At 47.1% G+C, this 23,626-nt stretch overlaps 1 protein-coding gene across 12 annotated transcripts in view; it reads left to right on the top strand.

Annotated features, from left to right (window-relative positions):
* nbeaa (neurobeachin a) overlaps positions 1-23,626 on the top strand; it is a 76,364-nt gene that overhangs the window by 51,014 nt on the left and 1,724 nt on the right. The window contains exons 17-61 of one of the 12 annotated variants that reach the window (XM_058086042.2): positions 122-214; positions 867-975; positions 1,062-1,143; positions 1,272-1,395; positions 1,734-1,926; positions 2,000-2,674; positions 3,181-3,603; positions 3,669-3,886; positions 4,662-4,815; positions 5,165-5,188; positions 5,555-5,638; positions 5,993-6,173; positions 7,010-7,134; positions 7,339-7,407; positions 7,504-7,672; positions 7,772-8,136; positions 8,737-8,873; positions 9,080-9,234; positions 9,894-10,020; positions 11,693-11,812; positions 12,323-12,456; positions 13,226-13,287; positions 15,525-15,589; positions 15,853-15,961; positions 16,048-16,214; positions 16,554-16,678; positions 16,782-16,931; positions 17,015-17,047; positions 17,515-17,651; positions 17,752-17,869; positions 17,933-18,035; positions 18,116-18,231; positions 18,352-18,464; positions 18,716-18,856; positions 18,945-19,064; positions 19,767-19,919; positions 19,996-20,160; positions 20,245-20,334; positions 20,680-20,872; positions 20,975-21,046; positions 21,155-21,310; positions 21,378-21,548; positions 21,681-21,782; positions 21,862-22,058; positions 22,296-22,447. In XM_058086042.2, the coding sequence (XP_057942025.2) occupies positions 122-214; positions 867-975; positions 1,062-1,143; positions 1,272-1,395; positions 1,734-1,926; positions 2,000-2,674; positions 3,181-3,603; positions 3,669-3,886; positions 4,662-4,815; positions 5,165-5,188; positions 5,555-5,638; positions 5,993-6,173; positions 7,010-7,134; positions 7,339-7,407; positions 7,504-7,672; positions 7,772-8,136; positions 8,737-8,873; positions 9,080-9,234; positions 9,894-10,020; positions 11,693-11,812; positions 12,323-12,456; positions 13,226-13,287; positions 15,525-15,589; positions 15,853-15,961; positions 16,048-16,214; positions 16,554-16,678; positions 16,782-16,931; positions 17,015-17,047; positions 17,515-17,651; positions 17,752-17,869; positions 17,933-18,035; positions 18,116-18,231; positions 18,352-18,464; positions 18,716-18,856; positions 18,945-19,064; positions 19,767-19,919; positions 19,996-20,160; positions 20,245-20,334; positions 20,680-20,872; positions 20,975-21,046; positions 21,155-21,310; positions 21,378-21,548; positions 21,681-21,782; positions 21,862-22,058; positions 22,296-22,447 (6,771 nt within the window). Of the gene's footprint in view, positions 1-121; positions 215-866; positions 976-1,061; positions 1,144-1,271; positions 1,396-1,733; positions 1,927-1,999; positions 2,675-3,180; positions 3,604-3,668; positions 3,887-4,661; positions 4,816-5,164; positions 5,189-5,554; positions 5,639-5,992; positions 6,174-7,009; positions 7,135-7,338; positions 7,408-7,503; positions 8,137-8,736; positions 8,874-9,079; positions 9,235-9,893; positions 10,021-11,692; positions 11,813-12,322; positions 12,457-13,225; positions 13,288-15,524; positions 15,590-15,852; positions 15,962-16,047; positions 16,215-16,553; positions 16,679-16,781; positions 16,932-17,014; positions 17,048-17,514; positions 17,652-17,751; positions 17,870-17,932; positions 18,036-18,115; positions 18,232-18,351; positions 18,465-18,715; positions 18,857-18,944; positions 19,065-19,766; positions 19,920-19,995; positions 20,161-20,244; positions 20,335-20,679; positions 20,873-20,974; positions 21,047-21,154; positions 21,311-21,377; positions 21,549-21,680; positions 21,783-21,861; positions 22,059-22,295; positions 22,448-23,626 lie in introns of all 12 variants that reach the window. The other 11 variants (XM_058086044.2, XM_058086036.2, XM_058086041.2 and 8 more) reach the window with 11 other exon arrangements.

Below are 23,626 nucleotides of genomic sequence, written 5' to 3'. Positions count from 1 at the left end.
TCTACACATACAATGATGTAATACAGCAAAGCTGTACACGTTATGTTATATTTGTTATGTTTATGATCTCCTAATAGACTTAATGTTGTCTTTGTGTGCCTGTGTGTGTGTGTGTGTGTAGAGTGATCTGCAAGCTGCTGGCTTCCAAAAGTGAGAGTATCCGAGTTCAGGCCCTCAAAGTACTTGGCTACTTCCTCAAGCACCTCGGTCACAAGTGAGTTCCCGCTTTGGTCTCCACCGGCGTATTGTGCAGCCACATGCGAATGAGATGTTCCCACCAAGTCCAGGTGGAATAACTCTGCCTTGGCAGTCCTGATCCCGCAGGCTGTGCGTCAAGAGACTGTCTCAGTGGAGTACACAGCTTTGCTTTTGTTGCTACCAGCTCTTTATTGCTGCACACAAGCAAAGGTCAGGCGTCAAGGAAAAAAATCGTACAATTTCACAAATTAGCATTTTTCCACCATCTTACCTCCATTTCAATGCTTACTATTACTGTCATGATTAAAACGGTGCCAAGAATCTCTCACTAAAGCCTCTGTTGGTTCACTTTTAGCTTGGAAGTTGTATTTTTCTTTTCTATTATTTACATCTCCAGTGGTTAATATTAATAGACGGAAGAAACTGCAGTAGAGTCTCACGTCAAGTAAAAAATCCGTCAGAAGCACTAATCGTCAAAGCTAATACGTGGCAGCCTTGCCACCTCGGCCCCTTAACAAGACGCTCTAATCGACTCGTTAATGTTTCCGCTTTTCATGTTTTTAATTTCTCATGTTGCTGCTAATTTTTCCTCCCGCGGAGGACCAGTTGTAACCCTGTTCTTCTTGGTGTGTGTGTGTGTGTGTGTGTGTGTGTGTGTGTGTGTCAAGGAGGAAGGTGGAGATCATGCACACACACAGTCTGTTCACGCTTCTGGGCGAGAGGCTGATGATGCACACCAACACCGTCTCCATCACCACCTACAACACTCTGTATGAGGTATGTGAGTGAACGGCTCACCTGCGCTGAAGTGTTACCATGGCAACACCATGGAGCCCAGCACTTATCGCCTTGTTTCATTGCAGATTCTGACGGAGCAGGTGTGCACTCAGGTGGTCCACAAACCACACCCAGAGCCCGACTCCACCATCAAGATCCAAAATCCCAGTAGGTCCCGGTTGGTTCATTTATGATATAGTATATGGCTACTAATGCTAATGTTGCTAGCGTTGTATCTACATCTAATCAGATGTTAATCAATTATGCTAATTAAATGCTAATGCTTGTGATTGCAGTGATTCTGAAGGTGGTGGCCACGCTACTGAAGAATTCCTCCCCCAGTGCCGAGCTTATGGAAGTGAGGCGACTCTTTCTTTCCGACATGATCAAACTCTTCAGCAACAGCCGGGAAAACCGCCGGTAAGAGTTCAAAACCAAAGTTCAAAAGACATGTCTTTCCCACTTCTTCAGGCTGAAAAGGCCTTTCAGATCTTTTTAATAGCGCCACTTGTTGTTCTGCCACTTCTTAACTCATTCGCAACCAAAGATGTATTTATATGTTTTTTTCAACCTGAACGCCCACAGACGTATTTTTACTTTTTTTTTTTTTTTTTGCGTAAGAAGCAAAAAGTGGTGATGATGCAAGTGCACGATAGAAGAGATCATGTTCAGTGCAGTTTTAAGTCGTAAAAACGGCCACAAGGTGGCAGAAGTGCATTTGATAAGAGCTTAATGATGAACACGGTGTTGTATTGTAGCTGTCTGCTGCAGTGCTCCGTGTGGCAGGACTGGATGTTCTCGCTGGGCTACATCAACCCAAAGAACCCTGAGGAGCAGAAGATCACCGAGATGGTCTACAACATCTTCAGGATCCTCCTCTACCACGCCATCAAATACGAGTGGGGGGGCTGGAGGGTTTGGGTGGACACACTGTCAATCGCCCACTCCAAGGTCAGAGAGCCACAGCATGTTTATGTCTCTTGTTTGTGATCACATGACCAACTCTCGCCCTATCATATGGCAGGTGACATACGAGGCCCACAAGGAGTACCTGGCTAAGATGTATGAGGAATACCAGCGGCAGGAGGAGGAGAACATGAAGAAAGGAAAGAAAGGCTCCGTGTCCACCATCTCCGGCCTGTCAGCCTCACCTGCCCCCGTCGTCAACGGCAACCTAGAGATGGATGACACCTCCCAGACACAGACGCCCGAGAGCGAGGCGGAGTACAGCGAGGGTGCTGCCAGTGATTCAAGGAACCTCCTTGCAGAGGGCGCCGTGAAGCGGCCCAACGGTGACGCCCTGTCACCCGTTGAAACAAGCAGCGGACCTGGCGTTAGGGTGGAGGTCCATGACCTGCTGGTGGACATCAAAGCTGAGAAGGTGGAGGCCACTGAGGTCAAGCTGGATGACCTGGACTTGTCCCCTGAAGGCCTGGGCGGAGGTGGAGGGTGTGGCATGGAGAATGGACCTCTTGTGGAGGTGGACTCGCTCCTGGACAGCGCTTACTGCGCCGTGGTTCAGAACCTCAATGGCAATCTGGTGCCGAAAGATGACACGGCCGGGTCAGGGGTCGGGTTGGGGTCAAGCTTGGGGCTTTCAGGGGTTACCCTGGTAGACGACGGGAACATGGGACCCCTCATCACGCTGGCTGACGAGAAGGACAGTGTCCCCAACAACAACGGATTTCTTTTCAGCAAGGTGGGACTTTTCATTAGGTACACAAACCAAGGACAAGGTTTATTATTTTATTTTGATTGACACTTAACATCCATCCATCCATTTTCTATGCTGCTTATTCTCATTTGGGTCGCGGGGTATGCTGGAGCCTATCCCAGCTGTCTTCGGGCGAGAGGCGGGGTACACCCTGGACTGGTGTCCAGCCAATCACAGGGCACATATAGACAAACAAACATTCATGGGACAATTTATAGTGGCAGTTAACCTAACCTTACCGGGAGAACATTCAAACTCCACACAGATTTGAACCCTGATCTACCAGATCTCCTGACTGTGTGACCAACATGCTAACAGCTCGGCCCTTGATTAACACTTCACATATATCTTTATTGTCTTTAGATTGATGTACTTAATACATGTTATATAGTTTATTTTGATGGCTGGATTTAACATTATTATTGTGGTTTACATCATACCACTTCTAATATTTTGCCCACCTTATTAAAGATGTTCTCCATCTCCTCCAGGTCGATGAGAAGCTGCTTCCGGCTCTGGCTGCCACCGACACCCTCGTACTGCCGAGTCCGGACCAGCCCGCCCCATCCGGCACCAGTGCCAGCGACGACCTCAGCCTGCTGGCCCACATGACCAGCTGCAGCTCCGACTTAACACAGGCCCACGGTGCCGGGGAGCTCCCCGAGGACGGACCCTTTAAGATCCAGAGTCCACTAGCGGACATCAGCTCCATCGCCAAGGCCGAGAGCCAAGCCCAGAACCAAGGAGCCTCGCAGCCGGACTTCTCCGAGGGAGAGGGAGCATCTGGCACCGAGGGAGAGTCTGCAGGCCTGAAAGCGAGTGGAGACACCGCCAGTGTGACGTCTGACACGGAGAGGTCTGATGACGGCAAGGACAAGGACACCAGGAAGATCCAAACCACCGCCACCACACAGGTGAGCTTTTTGTACTTAAGCTTGGTCCTGATGACTCCAAACTCCGCCTCGTCTTTGCGCCACAGGCCCTACACGGTCGCAGCGCTGCACAGTTGGAGCGAGACCTGCGCGTGGATCTCGGTTTCCGAGGCATGCCCATGACGGAAGAGCAGCGCAGGCAGTTCAGCCCTGGACCGCGGACCACCATGTTCAGAATCCCAGAATTCAAGTGGTCCCCCATGCACCAGAGGCTGCTCACGGACCTTCTGTTTGCACTGGAGACGGATGTGCACATGTGGCGGAGGTGAGTAACCTTGACAACTTTGCAGCAGTATTTTTCAAATGTACATTTACAGTATTGAATTATTTGTGGCAGCTTTTTTTCCACTTCTGGCATTAATCTGGCCTTGATGAGTATCTGCCATCTTTGAGTGCACTTGATATTGTACCTTATCCTGCAACTACTATTCAGGCCTCTGATCAGGGCCAAAGACCTTATAGTTTGTTTACAGCACCACCTGCTGTTTTGGATTGCACTTGACAGCCTGTCAATGCCTGTTGTCGGCAGCGTAACACTGTGCCTCAGTTTGCACACTTCTGTACTTTTTGCACACTTATCATTTTGGGTGGACTAGTGCCTTCCAACTGTCAGGACCCAGATGTTTCACTCAACAAGCCCAAATGGTGAGTGTTCAGCCATAGATTTGGGACAGTACTAGACTATCACAATTGAGTAAGTGGGTGTACAACGTATACCAAGTATACTTATTAAAGTGCACGGATTGAAGCATGACACACAATGGCAAAATGCAGTGCACTGTTACTACCCGAATGGGACACTCAAAACAGTTGAAAGGGTGAGTGTGCAGTGCTGGATGCTTACCATTGTCAGTTGTTGCCATCTTGGCTACGTTGTAGAAAAGGCGGGAGTGTCTGAAGTGTTTACAATTCACACTTAAAAAGGAGGAAAGAAGAAGAAGAACAGGAAGTTGATAAATATATCGATCATCGATTTTTTTAAAATAAATACTTAGGTGGTGTAGGGGGGGTCATGTGACTGAAAGATCCTTTTCTTGCAGCCACTCTACCAAGTCCGTGATGGACTTTGTCAACAGCAACGAGAACATCATCTTCGTGCACAACACCATCCACCTCATCTCTCAGATGGTGGACAACATCATCATCGCCTGCGGAGGCATCCTGCCCCTCTTGTCTGCCGCCACTTCTCCGTCTGTAAGTGACTCCACTCCGCCGTCCTGTGGCTGGAGGGGGAACTGCAGCTGCTTCACATGAGGCTCAGTGACACCTTGTGGTGACCACTTGGGCGCTTTTTAATGTTGGCATAATGAAAACTGATATATATATATGGAAGACAAACATATTTTTGGCATGAAATTACAACCTTAAGAATGTTTTCTGTTTTCTTTCTGAAATGTAGTACGTATTTTTTAATAGTTTTGAATGAACTAGCTTAATTTGTGCTTTAAACACTGTATTTATTTTAACCATCCTTTTTTTTTTTCCTCTCTGTGTTTTTTTGTCTACTTTCTTGTCTTATTTCCGTCTGATTTTGCATGTGCAGAGTTCTAAGAGTAGTGCCAGCAGTGTAAGTTTTCTTCCTTACTCCTTTTACCCTCCTTTTGTGGGGGTGCACCAACTGTTTTGTCAAAAAATGTAAAATCTTAGGTTTCCAGCCATGTTGAAGCTCATCTTTGAGCAATGATGATATGAGACTGACATGTTTGTGTGCCCCCCCCCCCCTTCATATTGGCTTATTTTCCACTTACATGTCCGATAGCTGCATGTCTCTATTTATTGATATTCTTCCCTGCAGCCTGGGTGTTATCACAGTTATCAGTTATCATATGAAGTCAATAGAGAGACTGTTGTTCTTGATCATTATGGAGTATAGTTTTTCCTACTTTGGGAGGTTCCATCTGCTAAGCTTGTCCCATGTGTATCAACCTTAAAGAGGGCAGGAGCAGCAGGACCCCAGAGGGGGTCAAAGGGCGAGGAGGTGACCCCTGTACCGGGGGGAGCAGGCATGGGGGGAGAGGTGGGTAAAGTCACCTTGTAACTTCACAGGAAGAGGTCTGAGCACAAGTCCGTCTTCACCTGGTTTGTGTGTGTGTGTGTGTGTGTGTGCGATCACTGGTTCTGATGAGCTTGTTTGCACTTTGACCTGCATCTTCTGCTCACCTAGGAGAAGTGTGTGTGCGTGTGTGTGTGTTTATTTAGTTTTTTTATTGGGATTGATAGGCTGCACGGCCACACCACTGCCACATGACGTGTTGGACCCCCTCAATTTGCTGTGTAGACATCCCTAGCATGACTGCTGAAGTCCTCATTCTCTTTGAACCAACATGACAACATAAGAACGTATCAACTCTGTGTCTGTGTGTCCACTCAGACGGAGCTGGAGAACATCGAGGCGACACAGGGTATGTCCTCGGAGACGGCGGTCACCTTCCTGTCACGCCTCATGGCCATGGTGGACGTGCTGGTGTTTGCCAGCTCCCTCAACTTTAGCGAAATCGAAGCGGAGAAGAACATGTCGTCTGGCGGCCTCATGAGGCAGTGCCTGCGCCTGGGTGAGTGGCACAGCCATTTTATTAGGGACATCATTCATTCATTCATTTTCTACCGCTTATCTTCACGAGGGTCACGGGTGTGCTGGAGCCTATCCCTGCTGTCTTCAGGCGAGAGGCGAGGTACACCCTGGACAATCACAGGGGACATATAGACAAACAACCATTCACACTCACATTCATACCTATGGACAATTTGGAGTCGCCAATTAACCTAGCATGTTTTTGGAATGTGGGAGGAACGCATGCATGGGGAGGACATGCAAACTCCACACAGAGATGGCCGAGGGTGGAATTGAACTCTTGTCTCCTAGCTGCGTGGCCTGCGCGCAAACCACTCGGCCTGCCATGCAGCTGATTGACATCATATATATTGTAATATGTACTCTATGTACATACAGTTTTCTCTATGATACTGAGAACTATTTAAATAACAACAATAAACACATGGTAAAGGATGTCCCTAAAGTCTGGAAGCACATTGTACATTGGCTGACAACCAGTCCAGGGTGTACCCCGCCTCTCGCCCGAAGACAGCTGGGATAGGCTCCAGCACCCCCCGCGCCCCTCATGAGGATAAGCGGTAGAAAATGGATGGATAGATGAGATATTATCTATATATTATATTATAATTCTAAAAATGTAAAATAATTAATAGAGAATATGTTATAATATTGATTAAAATTTAAGAAATAATACATTATAATGTATTCATATTAAGTGAAACATTTTTTTCAATCTGTTTTTTAAAAATAATTGCATGATGTATGTATTTTTACCTGTTTCAGGACATCCTGTATGTTATTGATAGGTTGTGTTATTTGCTTTGCGTTTGTCAGTGTGCTGCGTGGCGGTGAGGAACTGTCTGGAATGCAGGCAGCGACAACGAGACCGCAACTGCAAGTCGTCTTTAAGCGGCAGCAAGTCACAGGACAGCCTCCACAGCGCCTCGACCGCCAGCAAGGTGGCGCAGTCGTACTCTTTAAAACGCACGCATTTGTGTCTCTCTTCCATGAAAAAGCATGTATGTGCACCTTAGAGCATCATGTGATCTATCAAGACTACATGGCGAGCCAACCAATACAAATATTTGCAGGCAATCTTTCCCTCGTGGTTTTCATCAAACAGTGACAACATGCTATTCTCACTCCTTGCTCTCCATCTTCAGCAGGACCCAGACAGACTCCTGCAGGATGTCGACATCAACAGGCTTCGTGCGGTGGTTTTTAGAGACGTGGTAAGCGTGTTTCAGATGAGACTACACGTGTTGTCACATGATTGTTACCAAGGCTCATACACATCTGCTGGATTTGTTTTTTTTTCTTTACTGCAGGACGACAGCAAGCAGGCCCAGTTCCTGGCACTGGCCGTGGTCTACTTCATCTCCGTGCTCATGGTGTCCAAGTACCGGGACATCCTGGAGCCCCAGCGAGAGATCAGCAGGTCCACCAGCCTGTCAGGACGTAGCATCCGCCACGAGATCAACTCCCCGACCAGCACAGGTACTTCATGCCTTGCTTCTTGTGTGCTTGGTTGGCGTTGTTCCAAGCAGGGATTTCTTCAATCACACACATTTATTGATTTCTTACTTGCGTCTCCAGAACACCCGTCCTCTGCCTTCTCTGATCGTGACAAGCAGACCCCCACGCCTGTGGATGACTCCCCTCGCGCAGGCCTTCCGCACACAGACTCGGGTATCGGGGAGGAGGGCCACGTGACCGGATCTCTGAACGGCTCAGAGATGGGCTTGGGCCTGGGACTAGGCTTGGGCCTGGTGGGACGAGAGACGGACAGGGACAGAGACACAGGCGGAGGGACGGATCTGCTGTGTAGTCTGTCTGATGTCAGGAGGTCACAGGAGAGCCTTCTGGACTCCCCCCACAACCCGGGCGGCGCCCCAAACAGCCAGGCTCCGCCTTCGTCTATTTCCAGCATTAGTCAGACCAATAAAGGCATCAATGTCAAGGTGAGACACGTTCTCTTGGCATTGAAATAGAAATTGGTAGAAGTACCAACGTTGGAGCTCCAGAGTCAACATGCTGCAGCAGCCCGTTTAGGCAGCAAGACTAGTTAAGCTGGGATTAACTGTGTGGTGGGTGCCGAGCAGTAAAACCCATTAAGACATACACTAATTGCTTAAAAGTGTAGCAGCAATACCTGGGCGGATGATGTCAGAGCAGCAACCTCAGTATGTCCGCCGTGAGACATTTCCAAGTTTCTTCGGCTTGTTTGTGTGCGGTTCCACTGACTACTGATGAGAGACGGGAACCCTGCACGCGCTTTCCAGTGACCGTAAAGCAGCTGCACGTCACTCCAAACAGGAAACTGAAACCAAATTAAGAGCACAAAACAGGAAACAAGTTGGCAGCTAAGGAAAAGCAGAACTCATAAAGTCACATAAAGTTCTGTGTGTGCGGGGGGGAGGGGGGGGCAGCAGTAAAGTCTTCCTTCCATACTTCTAATGTGCTTGACAATATTGCATATTGGAAATTGGTAAGAAGTCCAATATCCGCTATCTTTAGACACAATATAACCTTGTTGATATGACTTGTGATTTTCACCTTAGGAGATCCTAAAGAGCTTGGTGGCAGCCCCAGTGGACGGTGGAGACTCGGCACAGGAGTCTGGACCGACGCCCTATCACCCGGATCCTGCCCTGAAGACCCACCCCATGCTGCCCATGCAGTTCCACTCCTTTGACAGGTAACCCCCACCCCCTATTCCTTTTTCTAAGGAAGATGTCAGACTGGGTCCAGTTGGGCTCATCCATCAGTGAGTCGATGCACACGGCCAATAGGGAATCGCTTGCTCTGTCAAAGCGCTGATCAGCGATTTTGGTCGAACTGTGGTCCCTTTGCTCTGATCTAGACGTCAATAGTAAACACTTTATGTGTGGCTCTGCCCCACAGGAGTGTTGTGGTTCCAGTCAAAAAGCCACCGCCTGGCTGCCTGTCTGTCAACACTGTGGGCACGCCCACCACCGGCGGCGCCACCACAGCTGGCAGCACACCCAACATCTTTGCTGCTGCCACGGCAACACCCAAGAGCATGATCAACACCACAGGTAATGTCTGTCTTCCTGAAATCCATCAAGAGCTCCATCCAGAAACATGGAAGCCCTAAAAACAAACCAGCGTGGATCCATATGTTAAGTAAACCATATAATCATATACAACATGGAGACGAAAATTTGCAAGACTTAAGAAGGTCTTAAGAAGGTTCTAAGTACTGATGCTGATCATCAGTTGATGATCAGCATCAGACCACAGCTCAAAAACTGGTCTTAAAATGTTATATAATTTTTTAAATATGCAGAGGGCCTATACAGGTGCCGTCGACCTAAAATAGCCCCCCAGCCACACTGTGGGCACCCGTGTCTTAGATGATCTTCACATCAGATCATCTTTCACAACTGTGCATTTTTCACATTTTGCGTTCAAGGGATGAGCATCATCTAGCTTGCAGCTAAATGTGATGCTACACGGAATGCTAATCAGCACATCCATCCAACTTGTGGTTCTCTATCCACTCGGTGTAAATGGATTCCTTTCTATTGATCGCCAGGCTGTTTGTGCCAGAGAGAGGGGGGGCGGGGCCCATTAGTAGACGAGGAGCAGTGAAATTGGAGCCAAATTCAATCAGCTCCATTAAAGCATGCTCCGGTCCTGAAGGCTAACATTGTTCCTCACTCTTCCTTTTTTCCTACCCGTCCATCCTGTCCAGGTGCCGCAGACTCCGCCTCCTCCTCCTCATCCTCCTCCTCGTCGTTTGTCAACGGCGCCACCAGCAAGAACCTGCCGGCCGTCCAGACGGTGGCTCCCATGCCTGAAGACACCATGGAGAACATGAGGTCAGTGTGAGCTGGACGTCTAAAACCTTCAACCGCCGGCACACTTCCTCCTTCCTGTAGCTTCTCTTTGGCTGTGTCTCAAATGGAATACTTCCATCAGTACACTTCAGGCTCTTCTGAAGTACAGAAGAGTACACCATGGGTGGTCCAGCAATGGTCGCATGTGAGAAATGTATACAGGCCCAGTTTCACCTTTTCTTCCTCCATTGTATCCTGTTTAACAATTATGTATACTTATTGAAGTGTACTGACGTGAGGGCGTGACTTGAAACACAGCCACCACTTTTGTTTTTGTTTCTTTTTTCCACATCCTTCCTGCACTGCTCTCGCTTCACTCATTGGTCCTCATCTTCCCTCTGCAAGTAACCCCACCCCCTCCATGCTGGCATGTAGCTGTTCACCTATTCTTCTTGTTCTTGTTGTAAATGTCCCATGTATTATTTTTAACTTGGACAAGCCGTAAACACACTAAGGGTACAAACATAAACACTAAGTGTAAGAAACATCTCACACCTCATCCATAACATTGTATAAAACGTACTTTTGTTAACAGTATGAGATGGAATAGGTTGTTGAACAGCTACAGAAATACATGTCTTTTCATTTATGCTGTTATGAAACAAAAATGATACTATACACTCTCTCTTCATGTGAAAAAAGTCAAATAATCATTTTGAAAATGTATTTTGGGTAAACCATGGGTGTCCAAAGTGTGGCCCGGGTGCCAATTGTGGCCCACAGGTTGTTCTTTTATTGGCCCGCCGCACATTCTAAAAGAAAAACTGTAAAAATAAAAAAAATTGGCAGTGATTTTACAAGGATAAAGTCAAAATATTAAGAGAAAGAAGGGAAAAATAACATCATTTCAATAGCATAAAGTTGAAATATAAAAGAAAGATGTTTTTTTTTTAGGTTGTTATTTTTGGAAATTTAGGTTGCAGAAAAGGTTACTATCTTCCGAAAATAAAGTCAAAATACCATGTGAATAAAGTCTTATTCTAATGAGTAAAAAAGTTGCAATATTACAAGAATGAACTTGTAATATTATGAGGAAAAATAAGATATTTAGGAGCATAGAAATGAAATATCTAAAACAAAAAAGGCATAATATGATGAGAAGCAAACAAAACAAAATTAACTTGTAGTTGTTCTAAAATCAGGTTGGGGGAAAAAGTTCTAATATTATGGGAATAAATATTATCCATGCATTTTCTATGCTGCTTATCCTCACAAAGGTTTCAGGGGTATGCTGGAGCCTATCCCAGCTGACTTTGAGTAAGGGTACACCCTGGCCAGGTCGCCAACCAATGGCAGGGCACATATAGCTATCATAATCATCACAATATTATGAAAAGAACATTTAAGAGGTAAGTTGAAATATTGAGAACTTTGAAAATCGCAATAAAAGAACAAAACACAGTTTATACTAATGATAGTCTTTTTCGTGTACTATTGTATCTTTTCATTTTTCAGTACGCTGCCCTCACTGGAGAAGGTTTGGACACCCCTGGTGTAAATATTCTGATGATAGTTTAAATATGACCTAAATAGCATGTTAGTGTTTCAGCACAGCAGCACTTTGGAGTGTTTTGGGGGGCCGGGTGAGTGTGCAAGTGCGTCCCTTAATCAGTGTGTGTGTGTGTGTGTGTGTGCGCGTGTGTTTGTGTTGCAGTGCCTATTGTGAGGTGGCGCAGTGTGCGTTGCGCAGCGGTCAGACGCCCCCTGAGCTCAAGTCTTTTAGCTCTCTGGCAGGCTTCCAGGCAGCCCCTCGAGATGCAGGACAGTGTTTTAGGCAAGGAGACACTCGACAAGCCCCTCCCACGTGACACGCCCTGCCCTGCCTCCATCTCACACACACATGCAGACATTGCAATTGAAACAGTTTAAAATGGAATGGCAATCAATGAAGTGTTTTTATTGTATTGAATTTGATTGTTAGTGCATATTATACCATATTGTCTGTATTGTATATCCCGAAATTGACTATAAATAATTACTATATTTCAGTACTCAAATGGAAAAAACATGTATGTTATAATTTGCTAGGCTCAGCTTGGCTCAGCATCATCAAGCAACGGCTGAGCCTGCACTTCCATCCCTGCCCTGTAGGTTGAGGTCATGCACATTATCAGCTGGTTGGGAGAAGTCGCCAAGCAAACACAAGCGTCCTTGTTTATGTCCTTTTTTGCTTCCCTCCCTCACCTTTTCTTTTGCCTCATCTGACCACCGTCTCCCCCGCACGCTCACGTCGGCCTTGCTCGGCTGTTGGCACGCTAACATGTGTGGTGTCATGTGACCGCAGCATCACCACCAAGCTGGAGCGGGCCTTGGAGAAGGTGGCCCCGCTGCTGAGGGAGATCTTTGTGGACTTCGCTCCCTTCCTGTCCAGGACGCTGCTGGGTAGTCATGGGCAGGAGCTGCTCATTGAAGGTACAGGTGCTGTACACGACCCCTTTTCTTATAAGTGGCGTCTTCCGTCTCACTGTCCACACACGCCATTGACTGTCCAACACCCTCACTGCGTCACGTGACTGAGTGAATGGGTGAGGTCAGTGAGTGTATAGGAAATGTTAATGAATGGGTGAATGGAGTCGTTAGTGAGTGGATTTAGATGGATCAGTTGATGAGTGAGTGATTTCTTAATGTGACTGTGAGCGAGTTGATTGGTCAGTGAGTTAATAAGTGGGTTGATGATCAGATGAGTGAATGGGTGAGTGACGGGTTGCAGGGTGGATGAGTGAGGGTATATAGTGAATGTTAGTGGAGAGAGAGTGAGCGTGCGTTGTCTCCGAGCTGGCTGCTTCACTCATTCATCCAGCAGGTATGATGTCTCTTATTGTAGCTAATTAGCTGGTTCTAATCTTGTAGATGACATTATTATTATTATTATTGCTATGAAATAATGAATTGTCTTAGTGTTTAAAGATGGCGTAGAATGTGATGCACTCTTCCTGCTGCTCACCTGCTTCCTGGCGTCCTGTTCTTGTCCTCCACCGTCTTCATCTCCTCTTCCTCTTCTTCTCTTTCCTCTTTTCCCTCCTCTAGTCTGGTTTTGTCTTCTCTGTCGCATGATATTTACAAGCACCTCAATAAATCACGCTATTGGAAAACTAAAGTTGTTATTTTAGGTCGTGTCGGTACAATGTGCACACACGTGCACGTGTGTGATCAGAAAGACTTCTGACTGAGTGTCTCCGTGCTGCAGGTCTGGTGTGCATGAAGTCCAGTACTTCGGTGGTGGAGCTCGTCATGCTGCTCTGCTCTCAGGTCCGTCTCAGGTCTTTGCTTCCTATGTCCTGATTTCGTGCATGTGAGCGGCTTTTTGGGTTATCGATCCCTTCTGCGCATTGCAGTTGTAACACAATATGTTTGTGGTGTTGTCCTTCAAGAAATTGTTCTCATGCTGGACTGGAGGCTCCTTTAAGGACCTTTTTTTTCCACTCTTTGTTTGCTCGCAGATGACCCAAAAACTGCACAACACATTGCAATGAAACCGTGCGGGGGGGGGCAAGGATGTTTTTAGTGTGGATCCATGATTCTCTTTTGTTGAGGGCAAAGTCACCTCATTAGCAACTTAATTAGGTTTTTAAAATAACTGCCCCCCCCTTCTATAAAAGAACCATCTGATTTCTCCCAGACAAAGATAAAATGATATTAAATACTAATTATGTTTATGCTAATTAATGAAAAGAATACAATATCTTGAGTAAGTGAGTCTTTCCATGTATTGTACTAATTATTTGGATGTGAATTATTGAATTTCCTTGTATGTCTGACAAAATAATGCATCAAATGATTAGTTTCTGCCTTGGTGGAGGTCTGTGCTCGACTTTGTGTCATTCTATTTGAAGGAACTTTACATTCAAAACAGGCTAGATCATATTTTCTGGAGTGACTTACCTCTCCTGACTTCCACTGATGACAAAGAGTTCTTTTTCCTTCCAAATATCGTGTCTTTGTAAAATCCGAGCAGCAGTATAAAGAGTTCTTCCATCCTGGACTCCGTCAGACATCTGGAGCGTCTCAATTTGACTGCTTTTCACCTTCCTCCATCCTCTCCTGACTCCCGTCTGACTCGTCAGCATGTATAGTGTTACTCCGGCCTTCCCGCCATTAGAGGCCCAGGAGAGGAAACTCGAGTCCAGATATTGATCATGTAAGAGGAGAGGCTCCCACGTGTCCTTGATGGTCTTTTAAGAACCACTGGAGCTAATGGAGCTTTGATGGCTTTGTAGCGTCAACATCCTGCTCCTCACGCAACTCCAGAAAGGAGCAGCATTTTCTTGCTGTTGGCACGACACACTTCACACTGAATTCTACCCAACTATGTATAGAATAGATGCATCCTTACACTGGCTGATGGGTCACTCAGGAAAAAATAGCAACGGGAAAAAGCTGCAAATGAAATATGTTGCAATCACATACGGTAAACATTGCAGGATCCAAAACAAGTGCAAAAGAAATGTGCTGACGCGCACAAATCCCCAAAACAACTGCATGACTGAAATGCTGCAGGTTTCAAAAACAAAACAGAAGTTAGCCAGACTACCAGAAAGTTAGCTAGGCTGCACAGGATACCAGACCTGAGGGATGTCCAGGAGAAAGGCAGATTAAAAAGGTACATTCAATTATGTATTATATATCAGTCCTTGTAATAACTTTAATATTATGGCTTAAGTCTATAAAGTGGGATATCCCTCAGGTCTGGCTCCTCTTGTTGTCTAGCTAACTTCCTGGTGGTCTCGCTAACTTCCTGGTAGCCTCGCTACCTTCCTGGTAGCCTTCTAACTTCCTGGTAGTCTAGCTAGCTTTGTGGTAGCCTACTAACTTCCTGGTAGCCTCGCTAACTACTTGGTAGTCTACTAACTTCCTGGTTGTCTAGCTAGCTTTGTGGTAGCCTACTAACTTCCTGGTAGCCTCGCTAACTTCCTGGTAGCCTACTAACTTCCTGGTAGTCTAGCTAGCTTTGTGGTAGCCTACCAACTTCCTGGTAGCCTAGCTAACTACTTGGTAGTCTACTAACTTCCTGGTTGTCTAGCTAGCTTTGTGGTAGCCTACTAACTTCCTGGTAGCCTCGCTAACTTCCTGGTAGCCTACTAACTTCCTGGTAGTCTAGCTAGCTTTGTGGTAGCCTACCAACTTCCTGGTAGCCTAGCTAACTTCCTGGTAGTATAGCTAACTTCCGTTTTGTTATGTGAACTTGTAGCATCTCTCCTATGCAATTATTGTGGTTTGTATGTCTGGTGCTGCAGTCATTTTACATGATTACAGCATTTTTAACTGGCAGCATTTTCCCATTGCGTGTTTTGATGTTTTTGCTTTTGGATCGTCGGGCCATTCCTGTACTATTTTTCCTGTCAACCACCATACATCATGAATAGAAATAAAATATGAAAAATACAAATTTGAAGTGAAAAAGAAATTCAAATTGGAAACAAAACTGAAGGTTAAAGAAGATGTGCAAAGATGTTTATGAATTAATTAGGATGTTTGCTGTCTCTTAGGAGTGGCAGAATTCCATCCAGAAGAATGCTGGCTTGGCTTTTATTGAGCTCATCAACGAAGGAAGGTAAGCACTTCAGTATTTTTGGACATATTTTGGACTACATTTTTAAATTGGAAATGTAGTACTGTTGTTTGGAGTGCTGTGAGTCCGCCATGTTTTTGTCGTGGCAGGAAATGCTCATTTCCCACATCCAGTTGTTGTGAGGACACGGTGTAATAATGATGCAATGTAATAATGACACCCTGATCTGATGTGAGGCTGTGTGCATGTATCATCCTGTATATTTGCACGTGTGTCTCATTGCGTTTTTGTGTGTTTGTGCTCAGACTTCTGTGTCATGCCATGAAGGATCACATTGTGCGCGTCGCCAACGAGGCCGAGTTCATCCTAAACCGCCAGCGAGCAGAGGACGTACACAAACATGCAGAGTTCGAGGTCGGCGCCGTGCCCCCTTCCTGCCCTTGTCCCAAAACCAACACGAAATGTGAATCACGAAATGTGCTTTTCTTGCCATCCTTTAGTCCAACTGTGCCCAGTATGCCGCCGACCGCCGAGAAGAGGAGAAGATGTGTGACCACCTGATCAGCGCGGCAAAGCACAGAGATCACGTGACCGCCAACCAGCTGAAGCAGAAGATCCTCAACATCCTGACCAACAAGCACGGAGCCTGGGGGACCATGTCGCAGAGGTGGGTCCCTGTCATGTGACATGTGATGTCATCAGTACTGCGCATGTGCTACACTGCCAAGCAGAAATATATAGCCAGATACTGTCAAATAATACCACTAAACTGTATAATACGGTTACATACAGTATACATTTATATACACACATATATAAAGTAGAGCCAGATACAGTATTTAATAATAATGCTGCTAGATACAGTATATTATGGGACAGTGATACATATATAATACCACTACTGTACATACAGTATATCGTAATTCAACTAGATACTGTGTAATAGGGCTAGATGGTACCTCGGGCTGACTGATACTTGTTGACTCCTCCTCTTCGCTATCTTCAGCCAATTACATGACTTCTGGCGTCTGGACTACTGGGAGGACGACCTGAGGAGGAGGCGGAGATTCGTGAGAAACGCATTCGGCTCCACCCATGCCGATGTGGCACTCAAAGCTATCGAGGACTACGGTCAGTCGCGTTCTACTACATTGTTGTACATTGTACTACTACTTTGTACTACATTACACTGCAGCACCTTCAGAAGCTCATGCTTTAAAACTTTACGAAACAGGTACAGAGGAAGAGGAGGAGGGACCCAAGTCCAAGAAGAGCTTCCGCAGCCAATCGGTGGTGGCGCAGAACCCAGAGGCGGAGTTAATGCTGGAGGGTGATGATGATGCCGTCAGTCTACTGCAGGAAAAAGAGATCGACAACCTGGCCGGTAAGACAAATGCCACACAACCGAGCACGCCAAGTCCTCCATGTGCCCCTGGTGACTAAACGATGAACTGTTTTTATTTCTAGTCCGTTTCCGACCACGACTTTTTACATCTAGAGGCAAGTTGGTGCTTTAACTGTTAGCACTAACAACAGTCTCTCTGGATACAATAATCAGTCTAATGCTAATCAAAACTCTATTAATTCAAGAGAAATACAGTGGATATAAAAGTTTAAAATGCCAATAAACAGTTTTACTTTTACTTTTACACGTTTACTTTTCCTAAATAAAATATTGGCTAAATTCTAAAATCTTTCATTTAGAAGAAAAAACAATATTAACCTGCTTAAACTAATAAGCTGATTCATCTTAGTTTACTCAGCTGGTAATCAGTCAAACTGGAGGGGCATCTCCTGTGAAAGGTTTGTTTTGGCCACTCCTCTGAGTTGCAATCGAATAACTAAGTGTTTATAGCCACTGCATGATTATGTAGGAAGGAAATGGCCAATCCAAACTAATGATATGCTAACTGCTTCATCTTGAACGTCTCGTGTTAAAACGAAAGTGATGCTAGTTGTCTCCTCAGGTCCCGTAGTCCTGAGCACGCCGGCCCAGCTGGTGGCACCGGTCGTCGTGGCTCGTGGCACGTTGTCCATCACTACCACTGAGATCTACTTTGAGGTAGATGAAGAGGACCCCGCCTTCAAGAAAGCTGATGCTAAAGTAAGCCGGCACACGCTCATAGCTTCATTTAGCATCCATCACATGTGTAACAGTGGCTCCATTCCTGCAATGTGTTGTAATTGTCATGTCATACGCCCAGGTTCTGGCCTACTCCGAGGGTCTTCACGGCAAGTGGATGTTCAGTGAAATCCGAGCGGTCTTCTCCAGACGTTACCTGCTACACAACACAGGACTGGAGGTCTTCATGGCCAACAGAAGTAAGACAAACAGAACCGCTTGCGTCAGACTTCCATGTTGACTCTTCCTCCTTCCTCCATCAGCGTCGGTGATGTTTAACTTCCCCGACCAGGCCACTGTGAAGAGGGTGGTCTACAGTCTACCGCGAGTCGGGGTGGGAACCAGCTATGGTCTGCCTCAGGCACGGTAGGTGTAGGCTACAACTTGGCGGCTTCTGTTGTTGTTTGCTTTTTTTACGAAATATTGTGCGCGTGTGTGTGAGACAGGCGGATCTCATTAGCCACGCCCCGCCAGCTCTTCAAGTCGTCCAATATGACGCAGCGTTGGCAGCGCAGGGAGATCTCCAACTTTGAATACCTTATGTTCCTCAACACCATTGCAGGTCAGCTGGTCATGTGACCAAGGCAATGTTCTGCTAGAATGTAACTTCATTATGCTACAGCCATAACATCAAGTCCACTAATTTACTTCCGACATGTTTTCCCAACACGTGGGCCTGCAGGGAGGACCTACAATGATCTGAACCAGTACCCCATCTTCCCTTGGGTACTGACCAACTACGACTCGGAGGAGCTTGATCTCACATTGCCTGGGAACTTCAGAGACCTTTCCAAGGTTGGTGTGAGAAGTCAGCTAGACTCAACACAAATATAAGTCCTTTTGTTTTTGCTTTCATATGTCATGAGCTGAACTCAAAGGTGTAGAGCTTTTTCGATGTACTCAAAAGGCATATTACTGACAAACAAGACACTAGCTTGCCAAATAGTGAGCTCACATTGACATCTACTGACTTGTTTTCTAGCGGTGTCGTAAAGTACCTCCATACTTTCTCGCTCACATTTTCTCCCCTATCTGGGTCTCTGCAGCCAATCGGAGCCCTGAATCCCAAGCGAGCTGCCTTTTACGCCGAGCGTTATGAGACATGGGACGACGACAACACGCCTCCTGACCACTACACCACTCTTTACTCCACGGCGCACTCCACCCTCATGTGGATGCTCAGAATAGTGAGTACAATGACCTCCAAATGGAATTAATCTGAATCACTGTGCTCACGGTGTGTGTGTGTGTGTGTGTGTGTGTGTGCGTGTGCAGGAGCCCTTCACTACCTTCTTTCTCAACGCCAATGATGGCAAGTTTGACCATCCAGACCGATCCTTCTCTGGCATCGGACGCTCATGGAGGAATTGTCAGAGGGACACGGCAGACGTCAAGGTAGCAAAAGAAGTGAAGAATGTTCTAGTGAATGTAAAAATACTATGACCATCCATCCATCTTCTACCGCCTATCTGAGGTCTGGTTGCGGGGGCAGTAGCGTAAGGAGGGAAGCCCAGACTTCCCTCTGAGGCACTTTGACCAGCTCCTGCCGGCACATCCCGAGGCTTTCCCAGGCCAGTTGAGAGACTATGTCTCGGTCGGATGTACCCTGAACACCTCCCGAATGAGGCATCCTGACCAGATGACCAATCCACCTCATCCGGCTCCTCTCAATGCGAAGGAGCAGCGGTTCTACTCCGGGTTTCTCCAGAATGACAGTGCTTCTCACCTTATCTGTAAGGGAGAGCCGAGCCATCCTAAGGAGAAAACTCATTTTGGCCGCTTGTACCCGCGACCTTGGCCTTTCGCTCACTACCCAAAGCCCCTGACCTTAGGACCATACTGCATGACAGTGGGTCCTAACTCTTTCCAGCGAGGGCTGCATTCAGAAATGACATTAAAGATGCTAAAAGCAATCCAATGTAGGCAGCAAAGTCTAATTAGCATAATTTTCCATGGTGCATGTAGATATCTTTTTAATGGATGCTGTAGGTGAGGGGAATAACAACGTCTTAGAGACGAAAATTGAGTAAAAACATGTCAAGCAAAAGAAAGATTCAGTATTCCTGCCGTAGGTTCATACGGTTCATTGTCCTCCAGGAACTGATCCCAGAGTTCTACTACTTGCCTGAGATGTTTGTCAACAGCAACGAGTACGAGCTGGGCGTGCGGGATGACGGACTTCCTGTATGCGATGTGGAGCTTCCTGTGTGGGCCAAGAAACCAGAAGACTTTGTCCGCATCAACCGCATGGTGAGATGTTGTTTCACACAGGTAGAGCATAAACAACTGTGACGTGGTTTCACAGAGTCCCCCGCTGCCCATCTAGGCCCTGGAGAGCGAGTTTGTGTCGTGTCAGCTCCACCAGTGGATCGACCTGATCTTCGGCTACAAGCAGCGAGGGCCCGAGGCCGTGCGTGCGCTCAATGTCTTCAACTTCCTGTCTTACGAGGGCTCCGTCAACCTGGACATCCTTGACGCGGCGCAGAGAGAGGTGGGTTGCCATGACAACAGGTCACATCTTGTAACTATGAGTCAAAAGTCTTGCTGTTAGTGATGTGTGTGGGGATGACGGCAGGTGATGGAGGTCCAGATTCAGATGTGCGGACAGATCCCCTCGCAGCTCCTCATAGAGCCACACCCTCCTCGCTCCTCCGCCATGCACCTGGTGAGATGCCAGCCAATCACACGCATTGTATATTAGAGTGCAACGAGGACGTTTATCCACTCGATGCAAATGATAAAGCGAGGACCCTACTGAGTTTGAGTCATATGGTACAGAAACAGTTTTTCTTCTCAGTAAGTTTTCAGTTGAGCCTATGACTGTGACTCTGCCTCCCTTCTCCGAGGCCCCGCCCCTTCAGTGTGTGAACCTGCAGTGACCCGTCTCTCCCACTAATCTACCTTTTCCCATTCCTCCTCCCTTTTTTGTCCCACCGGTTCTGTCTTTTCCTCCATTTCCATTCCTCCTCCTCTTCCTCCTCCTCCTGGCTCTCTCTGTCTGTCTCACCAGTGTTTCCTTCCTCAGAGTCCTCTGATGTTTAAGGATCAGATGCAACAGGACGTCATTATGGTGCTCAAGTTCCCATCCAACTCGCCCGTCACGCACGTGGCCGCCAACACGCTGCCGCACCTCAGCATCCCCGCCGCCGTCACCGTCACGTGCAGCCGCCTCTTCGCCGTCAACCGCTGGCACAACACCGTCGGTCAGTGTGTGTGTGTGTGTGTGTGTGTGTGTGTGTGTGTGAGTGTATACACCACTTTAAAATGCACAGTTTGAGTGAACTGTTGTGTTGGAACGCTTGCAGGCCTCCGTGGTGCTCCAGGATATTCCCTGGAGCAGGCCCACCACCTGCCCATTGAGATGGACCCTCTCATAGGTTAGTAGGTCAAAGGCCTCTGGTAGTCAGCCAATCGGAAGGAAGTGCGTCTTTAGTGGGCGGGTATTACAGGAATCATGACTAACGTTTCTGCATGGTCCCGTCCAGCGAACAACTCGGGCACCAACAAGCGTCAGATCACAGACCTGGTGGACCAGAGCATCCAGATCAATACGCACTGTTTCGTCGTCACCGCCGACAACCGCTACATCTTGGTGTGCGGCTTCTGGGACAAGAGCTTCCGCGTCTATTCGACTGAGACCGGTAGGCGCACGTCACGGACAGGACCTTCACATGTTCACCATCGCTGAACCATCTTGATTCTGAACAGGGAAGCTGACCCAGATCGTGTTCGGCCACTGGGATGTGGTGACCTGTCTGGCCAGGTCCGAGTCATACATTGGAGGAGACTGCTACATTGTGTCTGGCTCCAGAGATGCCACTCTTCTTCTGTGGTACTGGAGTGGACGCCACCACATCATTGGGGACAACCCCAACAACAGTGAGTGTCGGTTCACAATGCTCCCACGCCTTTTCCTGTTTACTTCCTGCCTTGGTCCTTGCAGTTGGATCTGAATGAAGTGGTGTGAAATGTGAAATGTGTTATGTCTACAAGACGTTTGGTCTCCTGTAGGTGACTATCCCGCCCCCCGGGCCGTGCTGACGGGACACGACCATGAGGTGGTGTGTGTGTCCGTCTGTGCTGAGCTGGGATTGGTCATCAGTGGGGCCAAAGGTGAGTGGAGTGGAGTGGAGCACAGTACTCCCTGTCCTCTGTGATGGCGTGTGAAAGTGGACGTGTCTTTGCTCCTCAGAGGGTCCCTGCCTGGTCCACACAATCACAGGAGACCTCCTGAGGGCCTTGGAGGGTCCCGAGCTGTGCCAGCAGCCTCGTCTGATCTCCGTGTCCAGCGAGGGTCACTGCATCATCTACTACGAGCGAGGACGCTTTTGCAACTTCAGCATCAACGGAAAACTGCTGGCCCAGATGGAGGTCAACGACTCCACGCGGGTAAGAGGCTCTCGCCAGCCGGCTCTCGCCAGCCGGCTCTCGCCAGCCGGCTCTCGCCAGCCGGCTCTCGCCAGCCGGCTCTCGCCAGCCGGCTCTCGCCAGCCGGCTCTCGCCAGCCGGCTCTCGCCAGCCGGCTCTCGCCAGCCGGCTCTCGCCAGCCGGCTCTCGCCAGCCGGCTCTCGCCACGCGATCATCCTCTTTGACACGGTGCACGGTCTTGTCTTGTTGCCCCACCAGGCCATCCTGCTGAGCAGCGACGGGCAGAACCTGGTGACGGGTGGCGACAACGGCGTGGTGGAGGTGTGGCAGGCGTGTGACTTCAAGCAGCTTTACATCTACCCGGGATGTGACGCCGGCATCCGCGCCATGGACCTCTCCCACGACCAGAGGTAACACCATCACTACCTTGGGGCTGTTGTCACGGAAACCCTTTTAATTCAGCTCAATCTGGGAATAGGAGAATAGAGGAGGACATTATTACTGATGATGTTGTTTCCAAGGAAACTTTTGGTCAGGTGATGCGGTTGCTATGGTAACTGGTGCTGATGAAACAGATGTTGATGAATCTGTTCAGTGGGGTCACTTATCAGGGGAAGTGTTGCTTACCAGGGAAGCCATTATTGAGGATGCTGTTGCTACGGAAACAGTTACCAGGAATTTGTTATTGAGGTTGGGTATCATTTAGATATTATTCAACTATGGCGCCATATACATATGTAGGTGCCTGTGCTTAAATGTTGCCTGAACCAGGACACAATTTCTCCAAAAAATTCTTCATTTTTATTGATTTTGTGGTTGAGCAGAATATTAATTTAAATAATTAATAGTATAAATAAAATGTAATACTTTACATAACTATCATTATTTATCATACTATACTATACTATAACTATACCTCATTTTTGACTCATCTCATTGACACTAAATTCATTCTAGCTATTAATTAAACTCATTATTGATAATAATTAAGTGCATTTATTAAGCAATAGTTCATTATTGATAATAATTAAGTGCATTTATTAAGCAATAGCAACTATTGTTTGTCAATAATAACACATCAACAGCCGTAACTAATTCATTTAATTCATTAATTCATCATGTATTGAGCACATGCGCACCCGGGCTAGAACGCCCCTAATACATATGACGGCAGGAGGAGGCACAGTGTAGAATCCCCTCAGATACACACACACACACACACACACACACACACACACACACAGCCAGATGCTCTTTTATAACGGTATTCTTAACAGCAGTGAAAATCTCACAGTCACTCAAAGTCACAAACACCTCCCTCGTCTGTTTTTCCTCTGAACGACACTTCATCATTCTCTTTGCAAGAATGCCAGGTGCATTCAGGGACACTCCACAGCAGCTTTAGTACGTGTGAATGTGTAGTCTAAATAAAGAGAAAGACAAAGGTAAACATGAACGTGATATCACCCACTGACTTTGTAAGTCTTAATGTGGATGAACAATTTGCTGCGTTTAAGTCCGAAGAAAATACACTGAAAACATGTCAATTTACCTTTCAGTTACGTGATGTCTCTGAATGCACCCCCACA

The sequence above is a fragment of the Doryrhamphus excisus genome, linkage group LG21 (assembly GCF_037039965.1).
Source record: "Doryrhamphus excisus strain RoL-2023G ecotype Guam linkage group LG21, RoL_Dexc_Guam_v1.1, whole genome shotgun sequence".
Lineage (NCBI taxonomy): Eukaryota > Metazoa > Chordata > Actinopteri > Syngnathiformes > Syngnathidae > Doryrhamphus > Doryrhamphus excisus.
Note: the sequence above shows the minus strand (reverse complement) of the source record. Positions and strands in the feature narration are given on the sequence as shown.